General features: G+C 34.3%; 1 protein-coding gene and 1 pseudogene across 1 annotated transcript in view; one reads left to right on the top strand and one right to left on the bottom strand.

Annotated features, from left to right (window-relative positions):
- Positions 1–16,520, top strand: part of LOC143387995 (transport and Golgi organization protein 1 homolog) — a 40,229-nt gene extending 23,709 nt beyond the window's left edge. The window contains exons 9-29 of the mRNA XM_077108177.1: positions 444–532; positions 773–850; positions 937–1,047; positions 2,261–2,332; positions 2,531–2,635; positions 3,278–3,400; positions 3,499–3,607; positions 4,639–4,694; positions 4,783–4,873; positions 5,045–5,183; positions 9,887–9,988; positions 10,844–10,904; positions 11,019–11,054; positions 11,131–11,198; positions 11,310–11,410; positions 11,594–11,731; positions 12,502–12,570; positions 12,674–12,750; positions 12,876–12,947; positions 14,351–14,513; positions 15,524–16,520. Of these exons, the coding sequence (XP_076964292.1) occupies positions 444–532; positions 773–850; positions 937–1,047; positions 2,261–2,332; positions 2,531–2,635; positions 3,278–3,400; positions 3,499–3,607; positions 4,639–4,694; positions 4,783–4,873; positions 5,045–5,183; positions 9,887–9,988; positions 10,844–10,904; positions 11,019–11,054; positions 11,131–11,198; positions 11,310–11,410; positions 11,594–11,731; positions 12,502–12,570; positions 12,674–12,750; positions 12,876–12,947; positions 14,351–14,513; positions 15,524–15,837 (2,174 nt within the window). The 3' untranslated portion in view covers positions 15,838–16,520. The remainder of the gene's footprint in view (positions 1–443; positions 533–772; positions 851–936; positions 1,048–2,260; positions 2,333–2,530; positions 2,636–3,277; positions 3,401–3,498; positions 3,608–4,638; positions 4,695–4,782; positions 4,874–5,044; positions 5,184–9,886; positions 9,989–10,843; positions 10,905–11,018; positions 11,055–11,130; positions 11,199–11,309; positions 11,411–11,593; positions 11,732–12,501; positions 12,571–12,673; positions 12,751–12,875; positions 12,948–14,350; positions 14,514–15,523) is intronic.
- A 3,618-nt stretch (positions 16,521–20,138) lies between these two features.
- The window catches only part of LOC143387996 (axin interactor, dorsalization-associated protein-like), a 162,292-nt pseudogene continuing 161,452 nt past the window's right edge, over positions 20,139–20,978 (bottom strand).

Genomic DNA, 20,978 nt, shown 5'->3' with positions numbered 1-20,978 from the left:
ATTTCCCATCTGTGAAATAAGCTTAAATTGAAATATCATTTTGGATGGGAAGGGTACCTGGAATTGAACTCTGGGGCACTCTACTGAGCCACATCCCAAACCCCCTATATTTAGAGACCAAGTCTCACTTAGTTGCTTAGTGTCTCGCTCTTGCTGAGGCTGGCTTTGAACTTGGGATCCTTCTAGCTCAGCCTCCTGAGCCACTGGGATTACAGGTGTGCACCACCACACCCAGCAAAATATCATTGTTCTTATATTTTTCTTAAATTTTAATAATTTTATACTCTTATTGCTAATAAGCATAGATTGCTTTTTAAAAGCATACTAGTTATGCTAAGAAGTATTTCCTCATAGTACCATATAACATGTCTTTACTTTTAGTAGATTGAGTAATTGGATTTCATTTAGTGATTGTAATAATCTTGTGTATTTCCCCCTTTTAGTCACTGAACAGCAAATTGCCCAAAAGATAATCAATTTCATGAAAGAAGATGAAGAACTGATACAGAAATTTTCAAAGTATGAACAGAAGGTATAATTATTTTTTTGTTTCTTTCTCCCTTGGTTCTAGCTTGAATCATTTCTACCTGTTTTAATTTAAAAATCATATTTTAAAGTTTTTATTTCATTATTTCCTACAAATCATCCAAATTCTAAGCAGTCACATGTATTAAGTACTGCTTTCTTCTGGAAAGGGTCACTTGTCTGGAAGTAACTTGTATAGTAGCACTATAATTTGTGTATCTTAATTCTGAATGCTTTATTTACATAGATAAAGGAATCAGAGAAACAGATCCAAGAAACCATGAAACAAAATATGATTCTTTCTGATGAAGCAACTAAATATAAGGTAAAAATCCCTTCTTTTGGGGGAATTACATTCTAAACTCAAAAGTAAATGTAATGAGTGAGTAATCTTGACACCTTTTTTCCCAGGATAAAATAAAGCTTCTTGAAAAAGCTAAAGAATTTCTGGATGAGAGAGCTAAAAGTCTTCATGTTATGTTAGAATCTGAAAGAGAACAGAATGCTAAGAATCACGACTTGGTAAGAGTTTTGCTGCTAAGTGTTGCTTTAATTTGGCTTTTGAAATATTTTGTAAAATTGGTTAAGTTGAACTTAGTCCAGCTGTTAACTAAAGTAAGATTAGGAGTCAAGGAAGTTGAACCCACATCTGTGCCCATTTTGTGGAACTTTTAAGTACTGATACAACAAATTATTTTTATGGGCCTAGGAAATATTTTTATTCTCAACCTTGGATAATTTTCATATTGCTTTGCTCTGCCCTTGGAAACATGCAGATCAACTAAAAAACTATTGTCCAATTGAACAGTATTTGTTTACTTTTTACTTGAAAGAGTAATGAATTAATCAATTTTCTGTACTTAAAAAAATTTTACTTACATATTTCATTTTCAATTTCTATAAGTTTCTGTAATTACATAAAAGTTGCAAAAGATAGTAGAGAGTGTGTTCTGAAATATCCTACCCCCAAGTAAGCTTGATCACCTAGCTGAGGTAGTATTTATCAGATTTCGTCACTGTAAAAATTCTTTCCAATCCTTTTCATATTATATTCTTTGGAAGTTACCATGCACAGCCCACAGTTAAAGTATGAAGAGTTACGAGCTCAGGATGCAGCTCATGGTAGAGCACTTGCCTAGCATGCATGAGGCCGAGGATTCAATCCCAGGCATTGCAAACAAAGATTGGGGAGTTATGTCCACTTCCTTAAGGAGCGAATATCTTTATAAATTTTTGGGAATTCTTCTGTATGTGAGATTAGTCTATTCTCCCTTAAATTTTATCATTTTTTACTTAAGATAAGAAAATTTTAAAAATGATCTTGGGAAATTTTTTTTCTCTATCACTAGAAAAAAAATTACTAATTTGAACTGATTTATTTAAAACAGTAATTAATTAATTTTCTAAGCTTTAAAACATTTTATTATTGCATTATGATTTTCTATACTTTGACCTTTTTTTCTGGTTATCTCATAAACAGTAAGGTTGTGGATGCCATGAAATATTTATGACTTCATTTTCCCTCATCTCTTTCAGTTCTTGATTTTTTGCTTAGTCCAAAGCTGGATCCCCTGCATTACTGAAATGTAATGGGATGGCTTGACAAATATTTTGTTGTGTTTATCTTTTTTAGTATATATATGTGTGTACACACACGCACACACGCACACACACACATATCACTATTTCTACTGAAATCCTAATGCATATTTTGTGTTCTGTTTTCACCTGGCAGATAATTGAAAATAAGAAATCTATAGAGAAGCTTGAAGATGTCATTTCAGTGAATACTTCTGAATTTTCAGAGGTAAAGCTGCCAACTCTTGCTAATGGGATAGTTGGCATAATATGGGATATTAATACTATATCTTAGTTTTTTGCGGACCAAAAATTTGAAGTGTGCTAAAATGTGCAAAAAATGAGAACTATATGATGTCTGGTTTGGGAAAGTATAACTTTGTTTTTTCTTTGGAATTAATTCACTAACTCTAGTGTTTTGCATTAGCTTCAAATTGTCTTTAATGAAGCTAAGCTTCGTGAAGAGAAGGTGAAGTTGGAATGCTGTCAGCTTCAGAAAGAAAATACCATACTTAAGACGACGAAAGAGCAGGTAAAGAAAATTTGATGTCATACATAATGTAAACTAGAGAAGTGAATATCATTATCTTGTATCTTTCTTGGATCTGTTTCTGAGGTAAGGAATATTCATGTAGGACCTTTTCTAGATATGCAAAGTTTAAACATGCTCCCTAAATTGAGTGCATGTATATGTTCTCCATCTGTTTTGGATTTTTGGATTATTGCTTTTCTTATCAAATGTCAACCAGTTATTAACTTGCATAGCCTCAAAGAAACTTTTTAAACCAGAAAATTAAGTATTTTATTATCCTCTTTTGAGTAGTTACTGATTCACTGGCCAAGGGAAGATTACATGATAAGGAGTCTAAATTTAGGAGACAGTCATATGTGCCCAGCCATTCCTGCTGGAGGTAAATTATTTGAATTGGCAGCAATTTTCTGGGGAATGCAATAAACAGGGTCAACTTCCTGAGAACTCTGATGTTCTTACTGCAGCTGTGAGAGTTGGGGCCACTCTGCCCTCTTCCTTAACCAAGGTCTCAACCCCCTCCATTGAGGCAGGCCACCGAGGAGTATGGTTCTCTATTTCTTTGTCTAAGTCTTGTAGTCCTGATGTATCCAGTGCAGAAACCCCTCCCTAACCCACAGGAATTCATGTGTTTTGACTTTTCAGTTGCAGCAGGAAGTCAAAGACTGGTGTACATCACACGCTGAGCTCAGTGAACACATCAAATCATTTGAGAAGTCCCAGAAAGATTTACTTGTATTTCTTAATCACAAAGATGATACTATTAATGTAAGTTTATACTCCAAATACATGTTTCATCTCATGATTTCTCCTGAAATCTTCTGAATTAAAATCAAGAGTCTTCCAACCTTTTGCTTCTTTTCTAGGCTTTGACTAATTATATCACACAGTTGAATCGGTTACAATGTGAATCTGAATCTGAGGATCAAAATAGAGAAGATGAGTCAGATGAATTAACCAACGGAGAGGTAGCAGGTAAGATCAGTCTCAGGGAGGTTGAATCCTTTTTTTGCTTTCCTGTCTTTAATTAAGTATTTATACAGATGCCACTTTTCAGCTAGCTGATTTTCTTCTTAAGCTTCAGGGTTGTAGACACATATCACTGGATCTATAGATATGTCTGTTGCATTGGCAGAGGTGGGTTGCTGGGGTATAATGTAGCAATAGGCATGTGAAGAACACTGACCTTTTCTATCCCATTGAAAACTAGTAAGTACACTGCAGCTACAATAGTCACATCCTGTACAATACTTAGAGTATTGAACATTGTACAGTAAGAGAAATTTATTTCTTATGCAGATGATAGTTGATTTTGATACTCATCATCTCTATGGCTCTGTGGTTTTAAGGTCCATAGTCAGTCTTAAGAGTCCAGAGGTAGTTGGAACCATAAACTAAGGCTGTGAGAACAGAGTCTAGAGACTATCAGAAAGCTAGAGAGAGGGAGTGTAACAGTGTTTACTGATGAGGAAAATATTTCCAGATGTTTTCTCCCAAGTTGGATATTGCTTACATAGCAAGTATTTCAAACCACACCTGGTAGTAGATTCAGGGAGAAAATAGAGGATTGAATCTTTCTAAATAAGACACTTACTTGCCCAGGTGAAGATAGATCTGAGAGAGAAGAAAAGCTTTTATCTTACAAGAATAGCATAGATAACATTTTAGTTGTGCAAACTAGAAATTCACCTTTTTTTGTTTTGTTTTTAAGACAGACAGTACTTTTATTTATTTTTATGCTGAGGATCAAACTCAGTGCCTCACACATGCTAGGTGAGCACTCTACCACTGAGCCACAACCCCAGCCTGAAATTCACCTCTCTCTCTCTTTTTTTTAAATCTAAGCTTGCAATTCTCTTAAAAGTCATTAGTCTAATCAGTTTAGTTATTTAATTGATTTTTTTTTCTTCTGGTGTTTGAACACAATCATTATTTAGTTTGGGGAAGTTAGGAGAATATAGAGTTAAAAGTAAGGAAAGAAAAAGCAAAAGTCTTTTGTTTTTTAGGTGATCGGAACGAGAAGATCAAAGATCAAATTAAGCAGATGATGGATGTCTCTCGGGTATAGTTGTTTGTAAGAGTCCCATAGTGCCTGTGAATTCTTCCTGTGCCTCACTTTTAAGAATACCTCTCTTTTCTGCAATTTTTAGACACAAACTACAATATCAGTAGTTGAAGAGGATCTAAAACTTTTACAACTTATGCTAAGAGCCTCGATGCCCACAAAATGTAATCTAAAAGGTGGGTTCTTTTTGAGAAGAAATTGCCATGTTGGAAAGACTTAAAATTTTATTGGAAAGATAAAGAATGGCTTCTTGCTTTCATGCTTCTTACTTTTCTTGGCACTACTCCCTCAAACAAGTTCTTAAGTCCTTGTACACATATAGAGATAAGCTGTTTTATCCTTTACAGACCAAATAAAGAAATTAGAAGGTGACTGCAATTCACTACAGTCTTCTAAAGTTGGACTGGAAGAGGAATGCAAAACTCTAAGGCAGAAAGTGGAGATTTTAAATGAACTCTACCAGAAAAATGAGATGGCACTACAAAAGTAAGATTTTCATTGTTTGTTATTGTTATCACTGTGTGAACTAATAGATAATTTTATGTTTTCTTAAGATTATTTACAATTTCTTCTAGTTGTAATAAGTAGAGATTTGTCTTTTTTCCTTTGTGTTTTGTTTCCTATAAGTTGCATTTTTCTTTCCATTGTCAGTCTTAAGAGTCCTGAGGTAGTTGGAACCATAAACTAAGGCTGTGAGGACATCGTAATCAATTGTCAAATTCATATGAAGGCAGGAAGTGGTAAAATGGTATTAACAGTCACTGATGTGGAAATACCTCTCAAAGTTCTAGACCCTTTCTATGATCTCCCTATTTATTTTAATTACCTTTCATTGTGATCAGTTATGTAATTCTAATGTTTTGAACTTGTATCTCTAACTCTGGACCTTTAAAAATACTGAGTGATTTGGAATGACATGTTTTAGTAGAATAAAAACTTCAAAAAGGGATAATATTTACTTATTGATGTTACAAGTTTTGGACTTGAATATCTCAGATGTTCACACAAAATTGAACTGTGGCAAGGACCTTAGGAGTTATGATTACAGAAGTACTTGTTTGTAGAATATATTTATATATTAATCTTCTTAGTATGGAGCTAGTTATTTTTTGAAAGTTCATTTGAAGTTTTTAATCCACAAAAATACTTGGATTCTCTAAAAATAGGTTGTGTCAGATTTTATTTGTTTGCACCTGATTTTACTCTTCGGTATATATATATATATAATATATATATATATATCTTGTAAAGCAAAGACAGACCTTCTTACAGACCTAACTATTTTTAGGTATTTTGACTTCTGTTGCCTAATTAATGCATTAAATATTGAAACCTTTCCATTAACTTTTCTAAAATTCTGTGATCTCCAATCGACCTTTTTAGAATCTCAAATTTTTGTTCAGGCCAGTTCTAAATTCCTGGCCTGTTTCAAAGAAACATTTCTCATTTTATCACTTTTTTTTTAAAAGAACACTTGTTTTCTCTGTCCCTACTAGTAATCTGAATGACCTAAATGGCAATTAATTTTTTGTAATGCAGTTAAATTGTAGCACTATTTTTCTCAACTCCTCCAAAATTCATTCAGTCATCATCTGTGGTTTTTACTCTTTTTACTCATCCCCAGGCACTATGTTAGTTCATGCCTGTGTCATCTTTTCTGTTTCTAACTTAGATCATCTGTCTTCATTCTACATTTTTTATATTTGTATATAACTTATTTCAAATTCTTAGTAGTTTTCTCTATAGCCGCTTGAGTGGACTTTCTAAAATATAAGTCTGTCCATGTCAATATGTGCATGTGGTTTATGAAGAATTTGCTTTCTATTTGATGACCTGTTCTTTTTTTCTTCCTTGTATCTTTTTAATAGTTTAAATATTTTAAATTTTTTTCCTCATCCCCTGTATAAGCTTGATGTAATCATAAATTATAATGGAATTATAATTATATAATTATAATTTTATTCATCTTCTCATAATTTAAAGGCCATGGTATATATTCTGGATTTAATAAAAACCTGACATAGATTAATAGGTTTATTATTTTTTTTATGGGCTTTAAGTAGCTCCTGAATCAGATAACTGTTGTGGCATTGTATGTTAGTACTTCATATACTGTGAACTCCACAAGACATTCATTCAATTTATACACATATTTAAAGTTTCTGTAGTTCTGCATTCTACACTGTTGGTTTCTTATTTGAAATTATTTTCATTCTATTTGAACATTGTCCTTTAATGATAGATTTGATTAGTGTATCAAAGGTAATACAAGGATAAACAGAGAATAGTATTTTATACACTAAATATTGCTACCTTTATAATCTGTATTAGGTTGACATGAACTTCATGATTAGAGTTAAAACCAGTTTCCATTTTTAAAGGATCTTTCTTTTGGCTACTGAATTTTGACTGTTACTTAGTTTTAGAAATTTAAAAATATCCAATTAATTACCATCTGTTTTAAATTTTTTCTTTAAGGAGTCCATTATCATTGTTGTTTGGTCTTATCCCTCTTCTAGTTTCTGTAGTCCTTTCTCTTTTTTTAACAGTTGTATTGGGAAGTGCCTAGGTGTAGTTTTCCCCACCCCACCCACTTTTCCTCTTGCAGTTATGTTGCTTGGGACCATTAAACACTTCTTGAATTTTCGAGTCTTTTTCTAAATGTTGATTTTTCCTCATTCTCTCTTCTGATTATAATAATGTATATTAGAATTTGATTTCCACTGCCTCCTACATTCTGGATTTACTTCTTCTGGATATTTTCTTCTGACCTATGTTAAAAGCTCTAGGATTTATTTCACTTCCCAAATCTGCTGTTAAAATCATTCATTGAGTTTAGGATTTTAAAAAATTCAGGGTTTAAAATATTATTTTAGTTGTAGATGGACACAATATTTTATTTTTTATAGGATTTTTTTAAGAGAGAGAGAAAGAATTTTAATATTTATTTTTTAGTTTTTGGCAGACACAACATCTTTGTTTGCATGGGGTGCTGAGGATTGAACCCGGGGCCGCACGCATGCCAGGCAAGCACACTACCTCTTGAGCCACATCCCCAGCCCGACACAATATTTTATTTATTTTATGTGGTGTTGAGGACTGATCCCAGTGCCCCACACATGTGGGGCCTGTGCTTCACCACTGAGCCACAACCCCAGTCCTATTTCAGTACTACAGCTCAAACCCAGGACCTTGAGCCATGTGCTCTACTATTGAGCTACCTCCCCAGACTCCTTGCTCTTTCTCATAAGGGACTAGGGTCTTACTGCTTTCCAAGCTATCTTTAATCTCATAATTCTGCCTCTGCCTCCTGAGTATCTTCGACTGTAGGTAGGTCACCACACCCAACTATTTCTTTGTTTTATAGTTTCTAATCCTTTGACAAAATTCATAATCTTTTTTTTCCTCTTTTGTGGTGCTGGGGTTTGAACCCCAGAGCCTTGTGCATGCAAGGCAGCACTCTACCAACTAAACTATATTCCCAGCCCTGAAATTCATAATCTTGACTTTACTTTTTTGACTATATAAAGCACAGTGATTTTAAAACATGTGCGGATAACCCCATTAGCTGGTTTCCTTTTCTGTGGGATTTTTTCTCACAGAATTTTGTCTTATGGAGTGCCTGGTCAGTTTTGATTGGCCAACATTGTTGTGATAATTATAGATGAAATTTGAGGACTAAGACGAAGTTATCTTCTTATAGAAAAGTGTTGAGGTTACTTGAGTAAGATTGTCACTTTAAACTTAGTCAGCAATTAAGATAATTAAAAAATGACTTGTCTTTTCAATGTTTTTCAGTATTGTTCCTTTTGGATTTTTTTGCCTGTTCATCACTTAAGTGTGCAGTACTTTCTAATCTAAACTCAAAGGCTAGGGCTTTTATTAAGGGTCCCTTTATTGGTAGCCTCATTTTTCCTCTAAGCCCAGGAATTTAATGAAGGCTTGGTTCAGACTCATATCTTTGTGTTATCTTCAATAGGAGAAAAGTATCTTAAAGTGCCAGCCTTACTTGTAATTCTGAGATTCCTTTTTCTAATGGATCTTGGCCACATACATATATCTTCACTGACTTTTTAACTTGGATCCCTTCAAACACAATTTTATATTCTTTTAAAGATGTTTTGATTGTTCTTACTGCTCTCAGACTAACTCTTTGATAATTGGAAACAAAATTTTCTCTGTCCTTCAAGATTCAGTTTTCTCCATATTCCTTCTTAAGCCAGTGGGGAAAATTATTATATTCCTTTAGGCATCATTTATACCTGAAACAGTGAGCTCTTTTATTCTTTAGCATCTTACAAGGTAACTAGTATATTATAGCCACTCATAAAATACTTTCTGAAAAATTAAATGAGAAGCTATATAGGAATATATTATCCCCTTTTTCTATTTGGTACCAGTAATCCTTTTTTACTGTAGTTCTTCTGATTAATGGAAAATTAAGTTTCAAGTTAATTATCTTTTGAATTGGAACTATGGCTAAAGTAGTACAAGGATAGCAGAAAATAGTATTTTTTAAATCATTAAATGTGGCTACCTTTGTGTCAGTAGATGAACATCTTGAGTTTCATGATCAGAGTTAAAACTTGTCAGTAGATAATACTCTGATAGTGGGTCACTTTGGCTTCTTTTTCTGGTTGATAGACATTATCAAAACTCAGATTTGTCTTTTTGCTTAATTTACAATTCTTTTGAAATAAATATCTAAAGTGTGAAAAATGTTCTGTGGTTAATTGCATAGCTAAAAGATATATTCTAGAAGATTTTTTCTTTGACTGACTATATGGTACCAGTCTTGGATTGAGAAAAGAGTTCCTCCATGACAAAGATATACTTAGTGTCCTACCCATGGCAGAAACGAGAAAAGAATTATCCCCTGCTTTATCCTAATATGTTTAATTATGTTAGGTTGATCAGTCTTGATCTTCCACATTGAAGTAAAGTGAGTTTTTATTATCTTACACACAGGAGACTTGCCCTTGGGGCACATGTTGTTTTCACATTTATTTTATTTACTGGTAAGTAGAGAATTAAGAGGAGAAGTTAGAAAATGTAAGTGATTTGCCAGAGTTTGATTTATGAAATTGCAGGTTTGAATTCCTATTTTATGTGCCTAAGCATTTTATAGAATTGTGGGAAGTGATATTCACAAAGAGAAACTTTTGATTTGATAACTGGTTTTCTTTTAGGAAACAGAGTCAAGAAGAATGTGAGAGACTAGAAAAAGAGCAGCAGCTGTCAGCTGCAGATGAAAAGGTGGTTTCCGCTGTACAGGAAGTTAAAAATTACAAGTGAGTTCAGTTTCTAAAGGAGGGTGTCAATGTCTCATGAATTAGTGTTAGCTTTCTTTTTAATTTTTTTTTTACATTATGTAGATAGAAGAAAATAGCATGGAAGTATAAATAACGAGAGGATATGAACACATTCAATTCACACAGGAGAAAAAATAAATTTCAACTTAACAAATGAAAAATGTTAACAAAAATTTACTTGTACCCAATGGGCAAGACCATAGGGAACTTGGTCAATGCAAACAGTTCTGGGGGTTTTGTATGTTGTAGTAATTCTTTAAGAAATCAGTTTGCTGTGTGTTATATCAAGACCCACAAAAGTGTGGCATTTGATAGACCTTGGAAATCTTCTATGGATATAATTTGAAAAAAAGAAAAAGTTTTAAGGAGGAAGATATTTCTAGCAGAATTACTTGAGAACACACTGATGAACAGTTAAGGAAATTATAATTTATCAATTCAGAATCTCTAGCAATTAAATGATAAAGAAGTTATTAGTATTAGGTTTTTATTTTATTTATTTATTTATTTATTTATTTTTGGTGCTTTACTATTAAGCTACATCCTTAGACCTTTTTTTCACTTTGAGACAGCGTCTCAGTTGCATAGGTTCCCACTTAATTGCTGAGACTGACCTCGAACTTGTGATCCTCCAGCCTCAGCTTCCCAATCATTGGGATTACTGGCATGTGGCATTGCACCTGGTCTGTAGTATTAGTTTTGAACACACTGGATTCATATAACTTTAGAAATGTTTTTCTTATGTATGATAAAAGTCTTTAAAAGTATAGCTGATGGAATAAAGAGAAAATGGTCAGAATGTTTCAAATTTTATTCAATTGTTGTAATTCTTAGGCGGAGAATTGAAGAGATGGAAGAAGAATTACAGAAAACTGAGCGCTCATTTAAAAACCAGGTAGTAATTAATATTGTCCTGTAGTTGCAGAATTCTTTGATATCTAATACAGACAATTATAGGCTATAATAATGAATCCCTAAAAACATTTTTTTAATGTGTTGTCTTTTTCAGATTGCTATGCATGAGAACAAAGCTCATGATAATTGGGTAAGATTTTTTTCCCCTTTTCTTTATTTTTTGCATAGCCTACCGCAACTGAATTTGAATATTTTCTCTTTAATAGCTCAAAGCTCGTTCTGCAGAAAGAGCTATAGCTGAAGAGAAAAGGGAAGCTGCTAATTTGAGACAGAAGTATGTGATTTTTGGTATCTTACTGTATGTTTTATAGTGTTTTAAGGTTATGCTAGATATTATCTATGATTGCTGTTTCATAATTCAGCCCATTCTTTCTCAATATTCAAGACTACTGGAAATGACCCAAAAGATGGCAATGCGGCAAGATGAACCTGTGATTGTAAAACCAATGCCGGGGAGACCAAATTTACAAAATCCTCCTCGGAGAGGTAGGGGGCACTTTGTAAAAGGAGCTATTTTATTTCTTGGTGCAGAATGTATGTAAATTACTTTTTATTTCTGTGTGTAATGGTTATGAAATAATCTGAATGATTTGCTAAAGCGGGAGGTGTGGGGGTTGGTGTCAGGGAGAAGGCTGCCTTAAAGTAGTAACACGGCATTGTTGTCTTTAGGTCCACTGAGCCATAATGGCTCTTTTGGTCCATCCCCCGTGAGTGGTGGAGACTGTTCCCCTTCACTGACAGCAGAGCCAGCTGGGAGACCTCCTTCTGCTACTCTTAATCAAAGAGATATGCCTAGAAATGGATTTGGTGAGCATTCACATGTTGCTTTATAGTAAACTGCTTCAAGGTTTTGGTTTTTTTTCCCTTTTGAATATTCTAATGAAAACATAGAATTTGGGCCTGTACAATATATAGAAGATAATTTCTTACTTTATCTTAGTGAATGTTTTCTGTATAATCTGTTCTAGAATAGAAAACATTTTTTTTCCTGGAGGTCCCTGTATTGTTTTTTTCTTTTAAATTTTACACTGTGAAGTGTAAACCTTTATCTTTAAATTAAATCTCTATGGTGTTCCTTTTCCACATATTATAAAAGTAGCCTTAAACTTTATGTAGCATACATATTTCCAATATGAAATACTGAGTCTTATTTCCAATTCTAAATAGGACTGTAGTCTTGGTAAGATTGGAAGTCAGGTTATACAGACTAAAGAAAAGCCAACTTATACATACTTCAAGTCTGTAGCTTAAAGTTTAGGACCAGTACGTATTAATTTGCTGTTCTATCAACCCAAGGCAGTTCTTTATTTTACTTAAGTCTCTTCATAAATTGTGATTTATGTATTGGGCAACCCATTTTTTTTTTAAATATTTTTAATTGTAGATGGTGTGGTGCTGAGAATCAAACCCAGTGCCTCACACATGCTAGGCAAACACTCTGCAACTGAGCTACAACCCCAACCCCTGAGCAACCCATTTTAATGTTGCTTTCTAGTTATTGTTGAACCCTGACCTGTCCACCAGTGGTTTATTTCTTCTGAAAAATACATACAAGGGCTCTGATCTTTTTTCCCAAGGGTCAATGAATGGACCTTTACCTCATACTCAATGGTCTTCTGAGGCATCTGGGAAACCCGTTGCCTCTGGTAAAGAGACCAAGTAATTTCAAAGAATCTGTAATTGTGGATGCAGGATTTTTATTATCTTCATGTTAGAATAAGTCTGAATCCATTCTTTGATCTCTAACAGACCCAGGATGTGGTCCAGCTCACATGAACAGCAGCTCCAAAAGTTCTTCTCCAGCTAAGGTGACGGATGAGGGCAAGGTAAGTTCTGTAGTTACTGTGAATCATGTGGTCGTGCAGGAACATGTTGCTTTCCTACAGTACTTGCTCTTTGCTTTATCCTTCTTTGTGTTCTATTTGTACCATCCCATTTGTTTTTTAAAAAGCAAACTGTTCCCCAAGAACCTGAGACCCCCTCAGTTTCTACCATTACTTCTTTAACTGAGCATCCAGTTGGTGTAAGTATTTAGAGGTTGAGAACTGAATTGGGTTTTATTCTGTGCATTTCTGGGAAGGATATTCAGAGCATGACACTGATCTTGTTTGCTTTAATCTGCATGCAATATTGAGCTTACTTTTCTCCTTGGAAATGTGGCTTAAGTGTGTACAACTATAATGAACTACAGAATGTGAAAAGTTATCACTCTAACTTTATATGGTGTTTTGTGTTGAATGTTCTAAGGCAAAGTAAATTCATTATAAATTATATAATTCATCATTTTTATTTTTGTTTGGAAGAATGCTATTTAAGAATTCCTCCATTTGTGCAAACCCTATTTTGAGTGATTTGAATTAGATTGGTATCAGATTTTCTGAAAGTGAAATACTGTTTCAGTGCAACAATGATAATCTGAAATGACCTCTTGAGCCAGTCCCAAGCAATGGTCTCATTTGTTCACATAAGTGCATTTTCTTGTAACTGTGTTGCTATTATATCTGGTAGGTCTTCTGCAGCTCTATAATAAAATAAATTTTTAATTGTTTAGTTTCAAACTCACTACTCATAGGAAATGATAAATCAATATCTCAAATGGTGTACAGTAAATGAAAGTAAATATTAAAGCCTTGTCTTCCTAATTTGTGTATATAGCATTGTGTTGGAAAATACTTCTCAAGTTCCAGTGTATACATATTCCAGGAATATACATCTCTGGAGCAATCTAAGGGCAGCTTAGATAAGACCCCCAAACCCCTTTGTAGTAGAAGATTTAAAAGAGAGCAAAGACCCGTTGTTAGAGAGGAGTAGAGGTGGGAAAAGCATGGCTTGGAGGCAAACCTGGGATTGAGACCCTTTAATATGCAGTGTGGCCTTCAACAAATTATCATAATCCATTTGCTTTTGTTCCCTCTTATTTAAAACAAGACAGTCTACTTAAAGATCTCAGAGGTTGAATAATTATGAAAGACTTACTGAAGATACTCTGAATAGTAGCTATTATTACATGGGTAAAGAATGTATTTTTCATTTTATTCTGTTCATTCTTAATATGGAAGTAATGAGCTATTGTGATGAAAGGGAAGTGATGGGGAGGAGGGGGACTCCCTTTGAAATAGGTTGTAGTGAATACAGCATGACATACTGGTCAGAAATCACCTCTGTTAATAACCTCTGCCAGTCCTCTTGCCTTTCCCTTTCCTGAGCAGATATAATCACTAACAAACCGCTCCCTCTTGTGGAATCCTTCTAACTTCTGTAAGCTCTCAGTGGGAATACACAGGAGGGGTGGGTAGAGTTTTGTTGCACTGATGGTGTTCTCTGGACAGGTGCCTCTTTTGGTTTTAGCTTTTATCGGTGTTGGTACTTTGTCTTAATATATAGGAATTTTAAAACTTTTAACTTCTTTAAAATCTTAAATTGCAGGTTAATATGGCTATGAAAGGGCCCCCTCCTTTCTCAGGGGTACCCTTCATGGGCCCCCCTATGGAACCCCCGATGCGACGGCCTCCACCACCTCCCTTTTGGTATGGACCGCCATCTCAGCTTGGTGAGCCTTTTGGGCCTCGGCCAATTCCTCCACCATTTGGTATGATGATCTGAACAGTAGTGATTGACTTATAAATCACATTCATCTTTCATTTCTATTGCTTGCTAAAACAGTTGGTTGCTATCTCAGGTCTTAACAATGAAAGGATACAGCTGAGTACATTTTAACTTTTCCTCCAGTTTTTTGGGACATATGGGACACTACATAATCTTATACTGAGATAGGCAATAGCTATCTCATAGACAAGGATAAGGGGCTATATGGAGAAAAGCCAGAAATATTACTTCTGTAGATGTTTGTTGAAAATATGTTGATATGCACTGCAATAGATGAAAAGGTGGATGAGACACATGCCATAACTTAAAATTTTGTCACAGATATGAAAATCCTATAACATAAAGTTTGTAATCACCCATAATGGAAGCATAGGCAGTAGGTTATAGAATATAGAAAAGGAAAAGTCAAACCCTCCTTACCTTGAGAAAAGTCAGAGGGAAGTGTTAAAGAGGAGGATTTAACAGTGACCTAATAAATGTTGCTGATTTAATTAGGTGGCTGTGGAAGGCCTTTTCCAGGAGGGCATGCACCTTGATTCTGATGGCATGTGTAAAGTCCATGCTGAAATACTTCATGAATTTTTAATGGATACAGTAATAAATAGTGGGATTTCCTTTTATCAAAATTTCTTTGATATAGTAAAGTTCTTATTTCATAATCTATCATCTTGTCATGGTAATATAGTACTTCCAAATATAAATGGAGCTCTTGTGAGATAGAAATAATTCTGCAATTATATAGTAGGGAAAGATAAAAGATAAGCCTGGAGCTAGGTAGAGCCATGTTTAAATCCTTAATATGTTGCTTCATGGCTGGTTGGCCAGGCTATAACCTAAACTTGTTCCATTTCAGTTTGCCTCATCTGGCAAGTCAGGATGTTCACCAGTTGATGTTCTAGGCTTGGGAGAAATTAAAGACTATATTAACATACTTGAAATCACCCAAGTTCAGAAATTTCTGGGTATTTACATAACTTCCTTTTTATTTTCCAGGTCCTAGTATCCGTCCACCAATAGGCTTCAGAGAATATGCACCAGGTGTTCCACCTGGACAATGGGATTTGCCTTTTGACCCTCGTGATTTTTTTCCAGGACCTGCACCATTTAGACCTTTAGGCTCATTTGGCCCAAGAGGGTACTTCATTCCTGGTGCCCCATTACCACCTCCAACTCATGGTCCCCAAGACTATGGGCCACCACCTGCTGCAAAAGACTTAATGTCTTCAGGTTTTAAAGATGAACCTCCACCTACACCCGTTTCTCAGAGTAGTGAGGGCTGTTCACAGGCCTTTAAACAGGGCCCATAAAATTAACCTCTGACACTTAGTCAGAAAGTGGACTATGAACTATTCATTGTGTTGAAGGATTATTGGCTTTAAAATATAAAAGTTTATTTTAAATGGTTTATGTTTTTAGAATGAAGCTGCCTTGGCACAGTATACATTTGGAGCCAAAATATTTTCCCCCTAAATATCCCCCACTTAAACTAGAGTATCCTTCCAACTTTAAAATGTGCAATAAGGAATACCTTTGTTTTAGTTAATGTAGCATATACAATTGCTAAATGGTTTAGAATGTCATAATTATGGACATTTCCTGTGGAAATGCTTTAAGAACATGTATTTCCAGTATCCTATTTTTAGTGTATTCCAGTTGATAACAGAGAAATGGTGTTTTATAAGCTTGATTTTTCTCTTTAAATATCTGGTCGCAGAGACTGTTACGCTAAAAATGTTTACTCAAAGATCATAAACTTCATTTTCCTTCTTGCTGAAGTTCTTTGTTGTAATAGTTCATAAAAAATTGTTTATTAATATTTCCCAAGTGTCTGTTGATTCATTGGATCGTCATGAGACTTTGTGCCATTGGGGAAGCATGTAAACTCACTCTCAGAACTGAAGATGGTGACTTGGCAGCATATTTCCTGTTGCTCACTGTTAAGGAGGCTGGACCTTGGTCAACTGTGGACTTATACAGAGGAATTTCTTTTACTTGTGAGAAGTCTTGTGGCTCTATTTTTGTAGCACATTCATGTACTTTTTTCTAACCACTGTCCATGTGAGAATGGTTTTCTGAGAATGAGTTTACATTAGTAGCAAGAGTTGTTTGACCTGAAGTTCTACTGCTTTTGCCATTATTGCATTAAAACAGTAAAACATAGGGTGGTATGTTGTGTCTATAAAAAATAAGGAAATTTCTTTTTAAAAAAATGTGCACACACACTCTTCTCTTTCCCATACCTTGCCACTGATTTTCAAGGAATATGATAAAAAAATTAGTATAATCCTCTAAGAATGAATGAAACCCTAAGGCTTATAATGTCCTTAATCAGCAACTATGGGCTGAATTAAATTCTTTTTTTTACTGATACTCAAATATATTTTATTTAAAAATCAATTAAAGCAAGTCCTGAATCTGTAACTACTGTCTTTAAAACAATGTTCCTAAGAACTAGCTCTCCAGAGCTGTAATTTTAATTACAGCAATTTTAACAGTACATTTTAAGAGGTTTAAGATTTAAATAAAATTATAAAAGCCTGGTACTTTTGTTTACTGCTAGACCATATTCTTCCATTCTTTAAAGTTCTAGAAAGTAATAGGATTGTTGGAACCTAGAACATATCATTGTTCTTTTTATGTCCCCTAAGTATTCTCAAAATAGGGGCAAAAGCTTCAGTGTGAAACAAAATCTCTGTGAAACAAAATCTCTAAACTACTGAAGATGACTCAGAATCAAAAAGAATTTGAGTTCGTTAGGAAGAATTCAATCTACATAGCTTCCATTTAATATCAGAAGCAGCAGCTGTGTGTAAGAGAAAAACCATATAATACCTTATGCCATTTTTAGCCATGTAAAATAAAATTTAAGTCACAAACACCAATTTTGAATGTATCTTTCAACCTCTACAGGACACATGGCAATGCTGAAGTTACTATAACTTCTAATTTTAAAATAGCATTTAAATAAAGGTGATGTCAGCTAGGAAGATAGATTTTCAAGGAAAGGCAGATTTATTTTTTTATTCAAAGCAATAGTAGTTTTCCCTCTAAAGCCTTTTTTGTATTTATTCTATTAGTAAGCTATAATGCGTTCTATGTAGTTTATCTGAGCAGTTCTGAGCCCACCCATAATTTCCTCTCCTTACATCCATCTGATTGTACCACTTCTGTAGCAAAGCCCAAGGTAGCTGCCCATATACCGGTTGTGAGAGAATACTGTCCCTTGATTCAATTATACTTTTGTATCTCAAAAGTTTTAGAAGTCCTCTCCAGCAAATTGTGTTTGAGTTTAGTTACTAAAATCATTTCATTTGTGAAGCAGTAGTGTTTCAACCTGAAAGTATTACTGCTATAGTTGTAATTATTGTCCAGTGACTCATCCCCTCCCACACTAGAAAGTAAATTTAAACAACTAATTTGTGAGATACAGATTGTTTTGTGTTAATTGCTTCAAGATAAAACCACCTTTTTTGGCAGGGGAGGTTTGGTCATTCAGGTCTGAATTAAAGCTAAGCTAATGACAATGTTCAATTTAAGTTTGTTTAATGCTGATGAAAGACATTCATACAAAGCATCCTCTTTTTTTTCATATAACCCCATTCTTTGGTGGCAGCTGGGATTGTGGCTCAGTGGTAGAGTACTTGCCTAGCACAGGCAAGGCCCTGGGTTTAATCCTCAGCATCACATAAATAAATAGAGGTTAAAAAAAAGCATTCTTATGTGAAGGATGCTAAATGTTTCTTTATATAAATTATCACTTTGAGGGGCTGGGGTTGCGTGTGAGGCACTGGGTTTGATCCTCAGCACCACATATAAATATAAAGGTACTGTGTCCATCTACAACCCCAAAAAAAAGGTTTGTTTTTTTTTAATTATCACTTTGATATACATGTTTTATAGTCTATGAAAAAACAGAAAGAACAATGTATCAGTTTTGCTACATTTTAATAGTAGATTTTAAGGGAGCAACTTCAACATCAGTAACATCAAACAAAAAGGTACTGAGTACTCCACAGGGTACAGAGTGCTGCCAAGCACCTTGGAAAGTTTACATGACATGGAGAAGATGAGGCCCTTCTCTTGAGCAGTTTACAGTCTGGAAATTTTGACTACTCAGAGTTTCAGTTGAGTGAACATTTTATTAAGGCAAATTCTTCATTTCCTAGAACTACTGTAGACTGAACTATTTTTGCACTTGTGAAATTAACCCAATCCAGATGAAAGAAAAGACTAAATTTGGTTGAGAATTCTTTCAGGCTCATATCGTTTTATTAACATTCATCTAGTAAACAAAATTGACCTAACAGACAACTGAAAAATTAAAGACTAGATCTCTTGAAGTGCAAGGGCTAAAATTACTGTTATTCATTTTAAAAAGCAAACAGATGGTATGATTAGGGTTTACACTAGTTTAAAAATAGGCCAAGTATTGCATTCCCTTCATGCATTGTTAATTTAAAATAGTGAATATTAAAATACATGGGTTCTACATGTAACCCACAAAAAAGCTCCTCACAAATCTTTATGTTCTGTGTATCAAATATCCACCTTATGTACTATGAAAGTTTTATTTATGTCTCATCATTAAGTTAAAAGTAATGTAAATGGTGAAATTATAATAGGCTAATGACCTGCATATTTTCATATGAATGTCAATATATCTAAATAGGAAATAAATGGCAGTTGTATCTACTTATATTAAAAAATAGAATATCTTTCCAGATTTTGCATACTCATCACTTTATAAAGACAAGGTATGCAGGTTTTAAGGTTTCACAGTCAGTTGTCAGAAAAACAGCAGTTGTTCCTGCAGTATCTCATTAGCATCTGACTCAATTATTTTTAGATGACATGATTTAAACCCACCCAAAAATTTGTAATTATTCTGAGAGAGATGGTTTTAATGTTAACCCTAGAATCATTAATGTTAACCCTAGAAACAATAGCAATGTGATGTAGAACAACTAATCAACATGACTAAAAATATGCTCACTTTCAGAAAAACAATCTGGTCATCTGGAAAAAAATCACAGCTACAATCTGGGGGGCACTCCCATATAAGATATTGATCTGGTCAAGGCACACTATTTCTAAGTAGAACTATCAGATGAGGGTGAATTTAGGCCAGCTCTAAGGAACAGCCTATAAGACAGACCATAAGTGATCCAATTTCCTTTCAAAGCAATCTGGTACTATTCTACCCACTTCAATTCAAAAGTTTGAAGTTAATTCAAATCAAAAGACCATATTGGAGCAAAAGTGAGCAAATGTGTAAACTCTAGCACATTCTTATTGCTGTATTTTAAAGTTTGAAGATGAGCATACGTACCACAGCAGTATTGTTCCAGGAAGCAGGGTAGGAACAGTGGTAAATTAGGAAAAAGACTATTAATTGCACAATTAATAGAAAAGTAAAAACATGTTTCAAAATCTACAATAAACCTTGTATCCAAAGGAGTCATAACAATGAGGTGCTGGACTTTAGTTCTGTGGTACAGCTTTGCAATGGACTCACTGGCCTATAGGTACGGCTCACTTCCTGCCTCCTGAAGGATGAATATGCTACCCAGAGCTATGATGGTTTGTACTGAGTGGTAAAATTCACAGAAATTCCACATTACTCATGTCAGAATCATTCCTTGTGCAAAGTTTGATGTAGATGAAGATAAAGTGGTTTCTTGGTCAATAACTGCAATTTCTTTCTTTTAAAGTCAGTGGGTTTCTTGTATCTGTAACCACAATAGAAAGATGATTGTTTAAAATACTTTGATGATTGATTTACTCCAATGTTACATTCTAGATAAGAGGGACTAAGAAGAAACATGAACTAGTAACCATTAGTACAGTATGAATCCTATATGTATATCACTTACAGTTCTATTACAATTGGCCCAGGTTTAATCTCATCCATCTCCATGAAAGCAAAACACTTGGTGCTGGTAAACCTTTTTTTAGGCTTGTAGTGTTTGAATTCAAAGAAGATAGCTGCACCTAAGGAATTAAAACAAACCACATAAGCCAGAGACCACACATTTCTTATGTGTCACCAGAAGCCTATGATTTTACAAAGTAACATGTGTCAAACAGTCTGATGACACAACTGTTGATAACTCACTGTGGCTGTCACTCCAAGCTCATCTACCATGTCTGAGTGACATTTCTCCATATCATTTAATTCTACAAAGTACAACAAAATTGTATAGCAAGAATGTAAGTTATGTACACAGGTAGAATCATAAACTACCAAAGAATATAAAATATTAAATACCACAAGAAAAACAGAAGTTACTTAAGTATCAGCAGTACCTATAAAAATGGTTTCAATAAGCACCTATATTAGAATAGAAATTTAAAAGAGTTCCTTTGATATTTTATTTCTCTCCCTCCTGAAACCACCATGCCCAGATTGTCCTTTCCATATTCTTACAAACTAACTGCCAGTTATAGT

Source organism: Callospermophilus lateralis, unplaced genomic scaffold (genome assembly GCF_048772815.1).
Source record: "Callospermophilus lateralis isolate mCalLat2 unplaced genomic scaffold, mCalLat2.hap1 Scaffold_183, whole genome shotgun sequence".
NCBI lineage: Eukaryota > Metazoa > Chordata > Mammalia > Rodentia > Sciuridae > Callospermophilus > Callospermophilus lateralis.
Note: the sequence above shows the minus strand (reverse complement) of the source record. Positions and strands in the feature narration are given on the sequence as shown.